At 35.7% G+C, this 17,980-nt stretch overlaps 1 protein-coding gene across 6 annotated transcripts in view; it reads left to right on the top strand.

Annotated features, from left to right (window-relative positions):
* Window positions 1-285: 285 nt before the first annotated feature.
* LOC136592629 (PC-esterase domain-containing protein 1A-like) overlaps window positions 286-17,980 on the top strand; it is a 40,390-nt gene continuing 22,695 nt past the window's right edge. For 2 of the 6 annotated variants that reach the window (XM_066588610.1, XM_066588607.1), the window contains exon 1: window positions 286-336. Coding sequence is in view for 1 of the 6 variants with exons in the window: in XM_066588606.1 (XP_066444703.1) it covers window positions 13,756-13,765 (10 nt within the window). In the remaining 5 variants the exon portion in view is untranslated. Of the gene's footprint in view, window positions 337-13,740; window positions 13,766-17,980 lie in introns of those variants that run through there. The other 4 variants (XM_066588608.1, XM_066588611.1, XM_066588606.1 and 1 more) reach the window with 4 other exon arrangements.

Below are 17,980 nucleotides of genomic sequence, written 5' to 3'. Positions count from 1 at the left end.
GAGTCATGTAGATACGAGCTGCTCAGATGGACGGAGTCATGTAGATACGAGCTGCTCAGATGGGCGGAGTCATGTAGACATGGGCTGTCCAGATGGGCGGGGTCATGTAGGTACCGTCTGCTCAGATGGGCGGGGTCATGTGGATACGAGCAGCTCAGATGGGCGGGGTCATGTGGATACGAGCAGCTCAGATGGGCGGGGTCATGTGGATACGAGCTGTCCAGATGGGCGGAGTCATGCAGACATGGGCTGCTCAGATGGGCGGGGTCATGTAGATACGGGTCCGGATGCTCTTAACTGCTGTTAAAAGAGGGCGCGGACGGTGAGAGCCAGGCTGTATGTACTACTGTATACCTCTAGTTATATACTATATATACTGTATACTGCCTGTTATACGGCTGTATACCTCTAGTTATATACTATATATACTGTATACTGCCTGTTATACTACTGTATACCACTAGTTATATACTGTATACTGCCTGTTATACGGCTGTATACCTCTAGTTATATACTATATATACTGTACACTGCCTGTTATACTGCTGTATACCTCTAGTTATATACTATATATACTGTATACTGCCTGTTATACTGCTGTATACCTCTAGTTATATACTATATACTGTACACTACCTGTTATACTGCTGTATACCTCTAGTTATATACTATATATACTGTATACTACCTGTTATACTGCTGTATACCTCTAGTTATAAACTATATATACTGTATACTATCTGTTATACTGCTGTATACCACTAGTTATATACTATATATGCTGTATACTACCTGTTATACTGCTGTATACCACTAGTTATATACTATATATGCTGTATACTACCTGTTATACTGCTGTATACCACTAGTTATATACTATATATACTGTATACTGCCTGTTATACTACTGTATACCACTAGTTATATACTGCATACTGCCTGTTATACGGCTGTATACCTCTAGTTATATACTATATATACTGTATACTGCCTGTTATACTGCTGTATACCTCTAGTTATATACTGTATACTGCCTGTTATACTGCTGTATACCTCTAGTTATATACTATATACTGTACACTACCTGTTATACTGCTATATACCACTAGTTATATACTATATATACTGTACACTGCCTGTTATACTACTGTATACCTCTAGTTATATACTATATATACTGTATACTGCCTGTTATACTGCTGTATACCTCTAGTTATATACTATATATACTGTATACTGCCTGTTATACTACTGTATACCACTAGTTATATACTGTATACTGCCTGTTATACTGCTGTATACCTCTAGTTATATACTATATATACTGTACACTGCCTGTTATACTACTGTATACCTCTAGTTATATACTATATATACTGTATACTGCCTGTTATACTGCAGTATACCTCTAGTTATATACTATATATACTGTATACTGCCTGTTATACTACTGTATACCACTAGTTATATACTGTATACTGCCTGTTATACGGCTGTATACCTCTAGTTATATACTATATATACTCTATACTGCCTGTTATATTACTGTATACCACTAGTTATATACTGTATACTGCCTGTTATACTGCTGTATACCTCTAGTTATATACTGTATACTACCTGTTATACTGCTGTATACCTCTAGTTATATACTATATATGCTGTATACTACCTGTTATACTGCTGTATACCTCTAGTTATATACTATATACTGTACACTACCTGTTATACGGCTGTATACCTCTAGTTATATGCTATATATACTGTATACTACCTGTTACACTGCTGTATACCTCTAGTTATATACTATATATACTGTATACTGCCTGTTATACTGCTGTATACCACTAGTTATATACTATAAATACTGTATACTGCCTGTTATACTACTGTATACCACTAGTTATATACTATATATACTGTATACTGCCTGTTATACTACTGTATACCACTAGTTATATACTATATATACTGTATACTGCCTGTTATACTGCTGTATACCTCTAGTTATATTATATATATATATGCTGTATACTACCTGTTATACTGCTGTATACTACTAGTTATATACTATATATACTGTATACTACCTGTTATACTGCTGTATACCTCTAGTTATAAACTATATATACTGTATACTATCTGTTATACTGCTGTATACCTCTAGTTATATACTATATATACTGTATACTGCCTGTTATACTGCTGTATACCACTAGTTATATACTATATATGCTGTATACTACCTGTTATACTGCTGTATACCACTAGTTATATACTATATATACTGTATACTGCCTGTTATACTACTGTATACCACTAGTTATATACTGTATACTGCCTGTTATACGGCTGTATACCTCTAGTTATATACTATATATACTGTACACTGCCTGTTATACTGCTGTATACCTCTAGTTATATACTATATATACTGTATACTGCCTGTTATACTGCTGTATACCTCTAGTTATATACTATATACTGTACACTACCTGTTATACTGCTGTATACCTCTAGTTATATACTATATATACTGTATACTACCTGTTATACTGCTGTATACCTCTAGTTATAAACTATATATACTGTATACTATCTGTTATACTGCTGTATACCACTAGTTATATACTATATATGCTGTATACTACCTGTTATACTGCTGTATACCACTAGTTATATACTATATATGCTGTATACTACCTGTTATACTGCTGTATACCACTAGTTATATACTATATATACTGTATACTGCCTGTTATACTACTGTATACCACTAGTTATATACTGCATACTGCCTGTTATACGGCTGTATACCTCTAGTTATATACTATATATACTGTATACTGCCTGTTATACTGCTGTATACCTCTAGTTATATACTGTATACTGCCTGTTATACTGCTGTATACCTCTAGTTATATACTATATACTGTACACTACCTGTTATACTGCTATATACCACTAGTTATATACTATATATACTGTACACTGCCTGTTATACTACTGTATACCTCTAGTTATATACTATATATACTGTATACTGCCTGTTATACTGCTGTATACCTCTAGTTATATACTATATATACTGTATACTGCCTGTTATACTACTGTATACCACTAGTTATATACTGTATACTGCCTGTTATACTGCTGTATACCTCTAGTTATATACTATATATACTGTACACTGCCTGTTATACTACTGTATACCTCTAGTTATATACTATATATACTGTATACTGCCTGTTATACTGCAGTATACCTCTAGTTATATACTATATATACTGTATACTGCCTGTTATACTACTGTATACCACTAGTTATATACTGTATACTGCCTGTTATACGGCTGTATACCTCTAGTTATATACTATATATACTCTATACTGCCTGTTATATTACTGTATACCACTAGTTATATACTGTATACTGCCTGTTATACTGCTGTATACCTCTAGTTATATACTGTATACTACCTGTTATACTGCTGTATACCTCTAGTTATATACTATATATGCTGTATACTACCTGTTATACTGCTGTATACCTCTAGTTATATACTATATACTGTACACTACCTGTTATACGGCTGTATACCTCTAGTTATATGCTATATATACTGTATACTACCTGTTACACTGCTGTATACCTCTAGTTATATACTATATATACTGTATACTGCCTGTTATACTGCTGTATACCACTAGTTATATACTATAAATACTGTATACTGCCTGTTATACTACTGTATACCACTAGTTATATACTATATATACTGTATACTGCCTGTTATACTACTGTATACCACTAGTTATATACTATATATACTGTATACTGCCTGTTATACTGCTGTATACCTCTAGTTATATTATATATATATATGCTGTATACTACCTGTTATACTGCTGTATACTACTAGTTATATACTATATATACTGTATACTACCTGTTATACTGCTGTATACCTCTAGTTATAAACTATATATACTGTATACTATCTGTTATACTGCTGTATACCTCTAGTTATATACTATATATACTGTATACTGCCTGTTATACTGCTGTATACCACTAGTTATATACTATATATGCTGTATACTACCTGTTATACTGCTGTATACCACTAGTTATATACTATATATACTGTATACTGCCTGTTATACTACTGTATACCACTAGTTATATACTGTATACTGCCTGTTATACGGCTGTATACCTCTAGTTATATACTATATATACTGTACACTGCCTGTTATACTGCTGTATACCTCTAGTTATATACTATATATACTGTATACTGCCTGTTATACTGCTGTATACCTCTAGTTATATACTATATACTGTACACTACCTGTTATACTGCTGTATACCTCTAGTTATATACTATATATACTGTATACTACCTGTTATACTGCTGTATACCTCTAGTTATAAACTATATATACTGTATACTATCTGTTATACTGCTGTATACCACTAGTTATATACTATATATGCTGTATACTACCTGTTATACTGCTGTATACCACTAGTTATATACTATATATGCTGTATACTACCTGTTATACTGCTGTATACCACTAGTTATATACTATATATACTGTATACTGCCTGTTATACTACTGTATACCACTAGTTATATACTGCATACTGCCTGTTATACGGCTGTATACCTCTAGTTATATACTATATATACTGTATACTGCCTGTTATACTGCTGTATACCTCTAGTTATATACTGTATACTGCCTGTTATACTGCTGTATACCTCTAGTTATATACTATATACTGTACACTACCTGTTATACTGCTATATACCACTAGTTATATACTATATATACTGTACACTGCCTGTTATACTACTGTATACCTCTAGTTATATACTATATATACTGTATACTGCCTGTTATACTGCTGTATACCTCTAGTTATATACTATATATACTGTATACTGCCTGTTATACTACTGTATACCACTAGTTATATACTGTATACTGCCTGTTATACTGCTGTATACCTCTAGTTATATACTATATATACTGTACACTGCCTGTTATACTACTGTATACCTCTAGTTATATACTATATATACTGTATACTGCCTGTTATACTGCAGTATACCTCTAGTTATATACTATATATACTGTATACTGCCTGTTATACTACTGTATACCACTAGTTATATACTGTATACTGCCTGTTATACGGCTGTATACCTCTAGTTATATACTATATATACTCTATACTGCCTGTTATATTACTGTATACCACTAGTTATATACTGTATACTGCCTGTTATACTGCTGTATACCTCTAGTTATATACTGTATACTACCTGTTATACTGCTGTATACCTCTAGTTATATACTATATATGCTGTATACTACCTGTTATACTGCTGTATACCTCTAGTTATATACTATATACTGTACACTACCTGTTATACGGCTGTATACCTCTAGTTATATGCTATATATACTGTATACTACCTGTTACACTGCTGTATACCTCTAGTTATATACTATATATACTGTATACTGCCTGTTATACTGCTGTATACCACTAGTTATATACTATAAATACTGTATACTGCCTGTTATACTACTGTATACCACTAGTTATATACTATATATACTGTATACTGCCTGTTATACTACTGTATACCACTAGTTATATACTATATATACTGTATACTGCCTGTTATACTGCTGTATACCTCTAGTTATATTATATATATATATGCTGTATACTACCTGTTATACTGCTGTATACTACTAGTTATATACTATATATACTGTATACTACCTGTTATACTGCTGTATACCTCTAGTTATAAACTATATATACTGTATACTATCTGTTATACTGCTGTATACCTCTAGTTATATACTATATATACTGTATACTGCCTGTTATACTGCTGTATACCACTAGTTATATACTATATATGCTGTATACTACCTGTTATACTGCTGTATACCACTAGTTATATACTATATATACTGTATACTGCCTGTTATACTACTGTATACCACTAGTTATATACTATATATACTGTATACTACCTGTTATACTGCTGTATACCTCTAGTTATATACTATATATACTGTATACTACCTGTTATACTGCTGTATACCTCTAGTTATAAACTATATATACTGTATACTATCTGTTATACTGCTGTATACCTCTAGTTATATACTATATATACTGTATACTGCCTGTTATACTGCTGTATACCACTAGTTATATACTATATATGCTGTATACTACCTGTTATACTGCTGTATACCACTAGTTATATACTATATATGCTGTATACTACCTGTTATACTGCTGTATACCACTAGTTATATACTATATATGCTGTATACTACCTGTTATACTGCTGTATACCACTAGTTATATACTATATATACTGTATACTGCCTGTTATACTACTGTATACCACTAGTTATATACTATATACTGTATACTACCTGTTATACTGCTGTATACCTCTAGTTATATACTATATACTGTACACTACCTGTTATACGGCTGTATACCTCTAGTTATATGCTTTATATACTGTATACTACCTGTTATACTGCTGTATACCTCTAGTTATATACTATATATACTGTATACTGCCTGTTATACTGCTGTATACCACTAGTTATATACTATATATACTGTATACTGCCTGTTATACTACTGTATACCACTAGTTATATACTATATATACTGTATACTGCCTGTTATACTACTGTATACCACTAGTTATATACTATATATACTGTATACTGCCTGTTATACTGCTGTATACCTCTAGTTATATACTATATATACTGTATACTGCCTGTTATACTGCTGTATACCTCTAGTTATATTATATATATATATATATGCTGTATACTACCTGTTATACTGCTGTATACTACTAGTTATATACTATATATACTGTATACTACCTGTTATACTGCTGTATACCTCTAGTTATAAACTATATATACTGTATACTATCTGTTATACTGCTGTATACCTCTAGTTATATACTATATATACTGTATACTACCTGTTATACTGCTGTATACTACAAGTTATATACTATATATACTGTACACTGCCTTTTATACTGCTGTATACCTCTAGTTATATACTATATATACTGTATACTACCTGTTATACTGCTGTATACCACTAGTTATATACTATATATACTGTACACTACCTGTTATACTGCTGTATACGTCTAGTTATATACTATATACTGTACACTACCTGTTATACTGCTGTATCCTACATGTTTTATACTATATGTATATACTGTATACTACCTGTTATACTGCTCTAGTTATATACTGTACACTACATGTTATACTGCTGTATACCTCTAGTTATATACTGTATACTACCTGTTATACTGCTGTATACCTCTAGTTATATACTGTATACTACCTGTTATACTGCTGTATACCTCTAGTTATATACTGTACACTACCTGTTATACTGCTGTATACCATAAGTTATATACTATATATACTGTACACTACCTGTTATACTGCTGTATCCTACACGTTTTATACTATATATACTGTATACTACCTGTTTTACTGCTATATACCTCTAGTTATATACTGTACACTACCTGTTATACTGCTGAATACTTCTAGTTATATACTATATATACTGTATACTACCTGGTTTACTGCTGTTTACCTCTAGTTATATACTATATATACTGTACACTACCTGTTATACTGCTATATACCACTAGTTATATACTATATATACTGTACACTGCCTGTCATACTGCTATATACCACTAGTTATATACTATATATACTGTACACTGCCTATTATACTGCTGTATACCACTAGTTATATACTATATATACTGTATACTACCTGTTATACTGCTGTAAACCTCTAATTATATACTACTTATACTGTACACTGCCTGTTATACTGCTGTATACCTCTAGTTATATACTATATACTGCACACTAGCTGTTATACGGCTATATACCACTAGTTATATACTATATATACTGTACACTGCCTGTTATACTGCTGTATACCACTAGTTATATACTATATATACTGCATACTACCTGTTATACTGCTGTATACCACTAGTTATATACTATATATACTGTACACTGCCTATTATACTGCTGTATACCACTAGTTATATACTATATATACTGTATACTACCTATTATACTGCTGTAAACCTCTAATTATATACTACTTATACTGTACACTGCCTGTTATACTGCTGTATACCTCTAGTTATATACTATATACTGTACACTACCTGTTATACTGCTGTATACCTCTAGTTATATACTATATATACTGTATACTACCTGTTATACTGCTGTATACCTCTAGTTATGTACTATATATGCTGTATACTACCTGTTATACTGCTGTATACCTCTAGTTATATACTATATATACTGTACACTACCTGTTATACGGCTGTATACCACCACTACTAATATACTATATATACTGTACACTGCCTGTTATACTGCTGTATACCTCTAGTTATATACTGTATACTACCTGTTATACTGCTGTATACCTCTAGTTATATACTATATATACTGTACACTGCCTGTTATACTGCTGTATACCACTAGTTATATACTATATATACTGTATACTACCTGTTATACTGCTGTATACCTCTAGTTATATGCTATATATACTGTATACTTCCTGTTATACTGCTGTATACCACTAGTTATATACTATATATGCTGTATACTACCTGTTATACTGCTGTATACCTCTAGTTATATACTAGATACTGTACACTACCTGTTATACAGCTGTATACCACTAGTTATATACTATATATACTGTATACTACCTGTTATACCGCTGTATACCTCTAGTTATATACTATATATACTGTACACTACCTTTTATACTGCAGTATACTACTAGTTATATTCTATATATACTGTATACTACCTGTTATACTGCTATATACCACTAGTTATATACTATATATACTGTACACTACCTGTTATACTGCTATATACCACTAGTTATATACTATATATACTGTACACTGCCTGTTATACTGCTATATACCACTAGTTATATACTATATACTGTATACTACCTGTTATACTGCTGTATACCACTAGTTATATACTATATATACTGTATACTACCTGTTATACTGTTGTATACCACTAGTTATATACTATATACTGTATACTACCTGTTATACTGCTGTATACCTCTAGTTATATACTATATATACTGTACACTACCTGTTATACTGCTGTATACCTCTAGTTATATACTATATATACTGTATACTACCTGTTATACTGCTGTATACCTCTAGTTATATACTATATATACTGTACACTGCCTGTTATACTGCTGTATACCTCTAGTTATATACTATATATACTGTATACTACCTGTTATATTGCTGTATACCTCTAGTTATATACTATATATACTGTACACTGCCTGTTATACTGCTGTATACCACTAGTTATATACTATATATACTGTACACTACCTGTTATACTGCTGTATACCTCTAGTTATATACAATATATACTGTATACTACCTGTTATACTGCTGTATACCTCTAGTTATATACTATATATACTGTACACTGCCTGTTATACTGCTGTATACCTCTAGTTATATACTATATATACTGTATACTACCTGTTATATTGCTGTATACCTCTAGTTATATACTATATATACTGTACACTGCCTGTTATACTGCTGTATACCACTAGTTATATACTATATATACTGTACACTACCTGTTATACTGCTGTATACCTCTAGTTATATACTATATATACTGTACACTACCTGTTATACTGCTATATACTACAAGTTATATACTGTATATACTGTATACTACCTGTTATACTGCTGTATACCTCTAGTTATATGCTATATATACTGTACACTGCCTGTTATACTGCTGTATACCACTAGTTATATACTATATATACTGTATACTACCTGTTATACTGCTGTATACCTCTAGTTATATGCTATATATACTGTACACTGCCTGTTATACTACTGTATACCTCTAATTATTTACTGTATACTTCCTGTTATACTGCTGTATACCACTAGTTATATACTATATATGCTGTATACTACCTGTTATACTGCTGTATACCTCTAGTTATATACTAGATACTGTACACTACCTGTTATACGGCTGTATACCACTAGTTATATACTATATATACTGTATACTACCTGTTATACCGCTGTATACCTCTAGTTATATACTATATATACTGTACACTACCTTTTATACTGCAGTATACTACTAGTTATATTCTATATATACTGTATACTACCTGTTATACTGCTATATACCACTAGTTATATACTATATATACTGTACACTACCTGTTATACTGCTATATACCACTAGTTATATACTATATATACTGTACACTGCCTGTTATACTGCTATATACCACTAGTTATATACTATATATACTGTACACTGCCTGTTATACTGCTGTATACCACTAGTTATATACTATATATACTGTATACTACCTGTTATACTGCTGTATACCTCTAGTTATATGCTATATATACTGTATACTACCTGTTATACTGCTGTATACCTCTAGTTATATACTATTTATGTTGTATACTACCTGTTATACTGCTGTATACCTCTAGTTATATACTATATACTGTACACTACCTGTTATACGGCTGTATACCACTAGTTATATACTATATATACTGTATACTACCTGTTATACTGTTGTATACCACTAGTTATATACTATATACTGTATACTACCTGTTATACTGCTGTATACCTCTAGTTATATACTATATATACTGTACACTACCTGTTATACTGCTGTATACCTCTAGTTATATACTATATATACTGTATACTACCTGTTATACTGCTGTATACCTCTAGTTATATACTATATATACTGTACACTGCCTGTTATACTGCTGTATACCTCTAGTTATATACTATATATACTGTATACTACCTGTTATATTGCTGTATACCTCTAGTTATATACTATATATACTGTACACTGCCTGTTATACTGCTGTATACCTCTAATTATATACTATATATACTGTATACTACCTGTTATACTGTTGTATACCACTAGTTATATACTATATATGCTGTATACTACCTGTTATACTGCTCTATACCTCTAGTTATATACTATATACTGTACACTACCTGTTATACGGCTGTATACCACTAGTTATATACTATATATACTGTATACTACCTGTTATACTGCTGTATACCACTAGTTATATACTATATACTGTATACTACCTGTTATACTGCTGTATACCTCTAGTTATATACTATATATACTGTACACTGCCTGTTATACTGCTGTATACCTCTAGTTATATGCTATATATACTGTACACTGCCGGTTATACTGCTGTATACTACTAGTTATATACTATATATACTGTATACTACCTGTTATACTGCTGTATACCTCTAGTTATATGCTATATATACTGTACACTGCTGGTTATACTGCTGTATACCTCTAATTATATACTATATATACTGTATACTACCTGTTATACTGCTGTATACCACTAGTTATATACTATATATGCTGTATACTACCTGTTATACTGCTGTATACCTCTAGTTATATACTATATACTGTACACTACCTGTTATACGGCTGTATACCACTAGTTATATACTGTATACTACCTGTTATACCGCTGTATACCTCTAGTTATATACTATATATACTGTACACTGCCTGTTATACTGCTGTATACCACTAGTTATATACTATATATACTGTACACTACCTGTTATACTGCTATATACTACAAGTTATATACTGTATATACTGTATACTACCTGTTATACTGCCTGTTATACTGCTGTATACCACTAGCTATATACTGTACACTACCTTTTATACTGCCGTATACTACTAGTTATATTCTATATATACTGTATACTACCTGTTATTCTGCTGTATACCTCTAGTTATATACTATATATACTGTACACTACCTGTTATTCTACTGTATATTATAAGTTATATACTATAAATTTATTGTACACTACCTGTTATACTGCTGTATACCACTAGTTATATACTATATATATATATATATATATATATATATATATATATATATATATATATATATATATATATATATATACTGTACACTACCAGTTATACTGCTTTATAGCACTATTAATATACTATATATACAGTATACTACCTGTTATACTGCTGTATACCTCTAGTTATATACTATACACTACCTGTTATACTGCTGTATACCTCTAGTTATATAGTACAATATATATATAAACTGTATACTACCTTTTATACTGCTGTTTACCACTAGTTATATACTATATATATATTGTGTACTACCTGTTATACTGCTGTATACCTCTAGTTATCTATATATATAAAGACGAAAGCCCTCACTAACTCACTCACTGACTCACTGACTGACTGACTGACTCGCCACTAATTCTCCAACTTCCCGATGTCGTAGAAACATGAAATTTGGCACAAGCGTAGATTATCTCCAAAATAGGAATAGTAAAGAGGTCCCAACTCGATTATTCAAATCTAGCGCAAAAGAATTAGCGTCCAAATTTTATGTACGTAATCCAATTCTCTCACTTCCTGATGTCGTAGAAACATAAAATTTGGCACGAGCATTGATTATGTCATAAATAGGAAAAGCTAATGGGTCCCAACTCGATTATTCAATTGTAAGCGCCAAAGAATTAGCGTCCAAATTTTACTTACGTAATCTAATTCTCTCACTTCCCGATGTCATAGAAACATGATATTTGGCACGAGCATTTATTATCTCATGGATAGAAAAAGTTAATGGGTCCCAACTCCATTATTCAATTCTATGCGCAAAAGAATTAGCGTCCAAATTTTACGTACAGAATTTAATTCTCTCACTTCCCAATGTCATAGAAACTTGAAATTTGGCACCAGCATTGATTATGTCATAAATAGGAAAAGTTAATGGGTCCCAACTCGATTATTAAATTCTAGGCGCCAAGGAACTAGCGTCCAAATTTTACGTACGGAATCTAATTCTCTCAGTTCCCGATGTCATAGAAATTTGAAATTTGGCACGAGCATTGATTATGTCATAAATAGGAAAAGCTAATGGGTACCAACTCAATTATTCAACACCAGTACCAAATTAACTCGGGCGAATCCGGGTATATCAGCTAGTACTATATATACTGTATACTACTAGTTATATACTATATATATTGTACACTACCTGTTATACTGCTGTATACCTCTAGTTATATACTATATATACTGTACACTGCCTGTTATACTGCTGTATACCACTAGTTATATACTATATATATTGTATACTACCTGTTATACTGCTGTATACCTCTAGTTATCTATATATATAAAGACGAAAGCCCTCACTGACTCACTCACTGACTGACTGACTGACTCGCCACTAATTCTCCAACTTCCAGATGTCGTAGTAACATGAAATTTGGCACAAGCGTAGATTATCTCCAAAATAGGAAAAGTAAAGAGGTCCCAACTCGATTATTCAATTCTAGCGCAAAAGAATTAGCGTCCAAATTTTATGTACGTAATCTAATTCTCTCACTTCCCGATGTCATTTTATATAAAGGAAACGTCGCATGGTTACCTCCACGTGGTGTTTCCTGGGTAACGCAAAGAACCATGAAAAAGGGTGAACATATTTGTTTCTTCGGTATCTCTAAAGTAACCACGACTTCATAAGATTTTCCGTGTGAACACCAGATAAATACCAGTACCAAATTAACTCGGGCGAAGCCGGGTATATCAGCTAGTATTGTATAATTTTGTGTCATCTGCAAATAGTGATATTTTGCTGTGCAGCCCCTCTATCAGGTTATTGATAAATATATTGAACAGAATGGGGCCTAATACTGAACCCTGTGGCCCTCACTAGCGACGGTGGCCCAATCAGAGTACGATCCATTTATTACCACCCTCTGCTTTCTATAATTGAGCCAATTCTTTACCCAGATACACACGTTTTCACCCAATCCGAGCTGCCTCATTTTGTATATCAGCCCATTATGCAGAATGGTGTCAAATGCTTTAGAGAAGTCCAGATATACGAGATCAATAGACTCTCCCAGGTCCAGCCTAGAGCTTAAGGCCCATTTACACTGGACGAGTGTTTGGCAAACGATGCCCGACACTCGTCCTTGTGTCTCTGCACTCCCCTGCTCCTCCATGGGAGCTAGCAGGGCTGGATTGCACATGGAGTGGCCAGCAGGGGGGCGGGGCAGTGCAGGAAATTTCTCTCCTCTCGCTCCCCCGCCTCTCTCCATTGAGATACACAACAGCCGTTCACTATTGAACGGCCGTTGTTTAAACCGCACGGTGAGCAATGATCTGATCGTCCATTGTTTATGTTGCATAAAAGATCAGCTCATCGCTCATCATGCAGTTTAAACATCAACCGTTTAATTGCGAATGGCCGCTGTGTATCTCAATTGAGAGGGGCGGCGGAGCGAGAGCAGAGAAATCTCCTGCACTGCCCCACCCCCCTGCTGGACGCTCAGTGTGCGAGCCAGCTGTGGGAGCTCCCGTGCAGGAGCACAGGAGCGTGGAGACACAGGGACGAGTGTCGGGGATCATTTGCCCAACACTCGTCCAGTGCAAATGGGCCTATACTACGTTGTAGAAGCTGATCAGATTGGTCTGACATGATCGACCCCTCATGAATCCATGCTGGTGAGGAGTTATTCCATGGTTCTCCTTGAGTATTCTAGAATGGTGACTCTCAGAAACCCCTTGAATATTTTTCCGGTTATTGAAGTCAGACTTACTGGCCTGTAGTTACCAGGCTCTCTTTTAGACCCCTTTTGCTTATTGGAACCACATTGGCAATGTGCCAATCCAGTGGTACAACCCTGGTCTTGAAAGTGTCCATAAATATAAGAAATAGTGGTCTAGCTACCACATCACTTAGTTCCCTTAGTACCCTTGGGTGTATTCCATCTGGGCCTGGCGATTTATCACTTTTAATCCTCTTTAACCGGTTCCGCACTTCCTCCTGCGTTAGGTATGCTATATGTAGCGGGGGGGGGGGTTCATTTTATTCCCCTGCATCTCCTGTGACATTTCCTTTTCATTCAAGAATACACTTGAAAAGAAACTATTTAATAGATTTGCCTTACCTCCATCGTCTTCTATAATTTTTCCTACATTATTTGTTAAAGGGCCAGTGCTCTCAGTGCAAATCCTTTTACTGTTAATATAATTGAAGAATAGTTTTGGGTTGTTTTTGCTCTCTTTGGCGATCCGTCTTTCTGCTTCCTCCTTGGCAGTTTTGATCTTTTCTTTACATATTTTGTTTTTTTCCCTGTATGATTTTAGCCCTTCTTCGCTGCCTTCTTGCTTTAGTAAGTTAAACGCTTTCTTTTTTTTTGTTTTTTTTCGTCTTTTCCTTCTACTTGTGTTTTTTTTAGGGTATAATCACAAGATGGTGATTAGAATGTTTTAAAACGTTTCCCATTTGTCCTCTGTACTGATATTTTTGAGGATGTTGTCCCAATCAATGTTACCGATAGTTCTGAGCTGATCAAATTTTGCTTTACTAAAGATGTAACATAGTAACATAGCTTGGATACAAGATGTGATACAGGCGGGCATGGAGGCTCTAGTACCCTGATGTACCGCCTCTAGCTTGGATACAAGATGTAATACGGTCATGGAGGCTCTAGTACCCTGGTGTACCGCCTCTAGCTTGGATACAAGATGTGATACGGGCAGGCATGGAGGCTCTAGTAGCCTGTTGTACCGCCTCTAGCTTGGATACAAGATGTGATACGGGCAGGCATGGAGGCTCTAGTAGCCTGTTGTACCGCCTCTAGCTTGGATACAAGATGTGATACGGGCAGGCATGGAGGCTCTAGTACCCTGTTGTACTGCCTCTAGCTTGGATACAAGATGTGATACGGGCGGCATGGAGGCTCTAGTACCCTGTTGTATCGCCTGTAGCTTGGATACAAGATGTGATACGGGCGGACATGGAGGCTCTAGTACCCTGTTGTACCACCTCCAGCTTGGATACAAGATGTGATGCCGGCAGGCATGGAGGCTCTAGTACCCTGTTGTACCACCTCTAGCTTAGCTACAAGATGTGATACGGGTGGACATGGAGGCTCTAGTATCCTGTTGGACCGCCTCTAGCTTGGATACAAGATGTGATACGAGTGGGCATGGAGGCTCTAGTACCCTGTTGTACCACCTCTAGCTTGGATGCAAGATGTGATACGAGTGGGCATGGAGGCTCTAGTACCCTGTTGTACCACCTCTAGCTTGGATACAAGATCTGATATAGGCGGGCATGGAGGCTCCATAGTATCACCTACAGCGTACACCCACCATAGTGCCATCTGCAGGGTACACCCTCCATAGTGCCATCTGCAGGGTACACCCTCCATAGTGCCATCTACAGGGTACACCAACCATTGCGCCATCTGCAGGGTACACCCACCATAGTGCCATCTACAGGGTACACCCACCATAGCGCCATCTACAGGGTACACCCACCATAGCGCCATCTACAGGGTACACCCACTATAGTGCCATCTACAGGGTACACCCACTATAGTGCCATCTACAGGGTACAACCTCCATAGTGCCATCTACAGGGTACAACCTCCATAGTGCCATCTACAAGGTACAACCTCCATAGTGCCATCTACAGGGTACAACCTCCATAGTGCCATCTAAAGGGTACACCCTCGATAGTGCTGCCTGCCGGATATACCATCCACATTGCCCTCTACAAAGAACACCCTCCACAGTGCCACCTACAGGGTACACCTTTCATAGTGCCATCTACAGGGTACACCCACCATAGTGCCATCTACAGGGTACACCCACCAGAGTGCCATCTACAGGGTACACCCACCAGAGTGCCATCTACAGGGTACACCCACCATAGCGCCAGCTACAGGGTACACCCACCATAGCACCATCTACAGGGTACACCCGCTATAGCGCCATCTACAGGGTACAACCTCCATAGCGCCATCTACAAGGTACAACCTCCATAGCGCCATCTACAGGGTACACCCTCGATAGTGCTGCCTGCCGGATATACCATCCACATTGCCCTCTACAAAGAACACCCTCCACAGTGCTATCTACAGGGTACACCTTCCATAGTGCCACCTACAGGGTACACCTTCCATAGTGCCACCTACAGGGTACACCCTCCATAGTGCCACCTACAGGGTACACCCTCCATAGTGCCAACTACAGGGTACACCCTCCATAGTGCCAACTACAGGGTACACCCTCCATAGTGCCAACTACAGGGTACACCCTCCATAGTGCCAACTACAGGGTACAACCCCCATAGTGCCATATACAGGGTACACCCCCCATAGTGCCACATACAGGGTACACCCCCCATAGTGCCATATACAGGGTACACCCCCCATAGTGCCACATACAGGGTACACCCTCCATAGTTCCACCTACAGGGTACACCCTCCATAGTGCCACCTACAGGGTACACCCTCCATAGTGCCACCTACAGGGTACACCCCCCATAGTGCCATCTACAGGGTACACCCCCCATAGTGCCATCTACAGGGTACACCCCCCATAGTGCCATCTACAGGGTACACCCCCCATAGTGCCATCTACAGGGTACACCCCCCATAGTGCCATCTACAGGGTACACCCCCCATAGTGCCATCTACAGGGCACACCCCCCATTGTACCATATACAGGGTACCCCCCTTATAGTGCCATATACAGGGTACACCCTCCATAATGCCACCTACAGGGTTCACCGGCCATAGTGTCACCTACCAAGGTTCACCTTCTATAGTGTCACCCACAGGGTTCACTTTCCATAGTGTCATCTACATGGCGTCAGCTACAGGTCTCC

The sequence above is a fragment of the Eleutherodactylus coqui genome, unplaced genomic scaffold, assembly GCF_035609145.1.
Source record: "Eleutherodactylus coqui strain aEleCoq1 unplaced genomic scaffold, aEleCoq1.hap1 HAP1_SCAFFOLD_32, whole genome shotgun sequence".
Lineage (NCBI taxonomy): Eukaryota > Metazoa > Chordata > Amphibia > Anura > Eleutherodactylidae > Eleutherodactylus > Eleutherodactylus coqui.
This window is presented reverse-complemented; position numbering and strand designations above follow the sequence as displayed.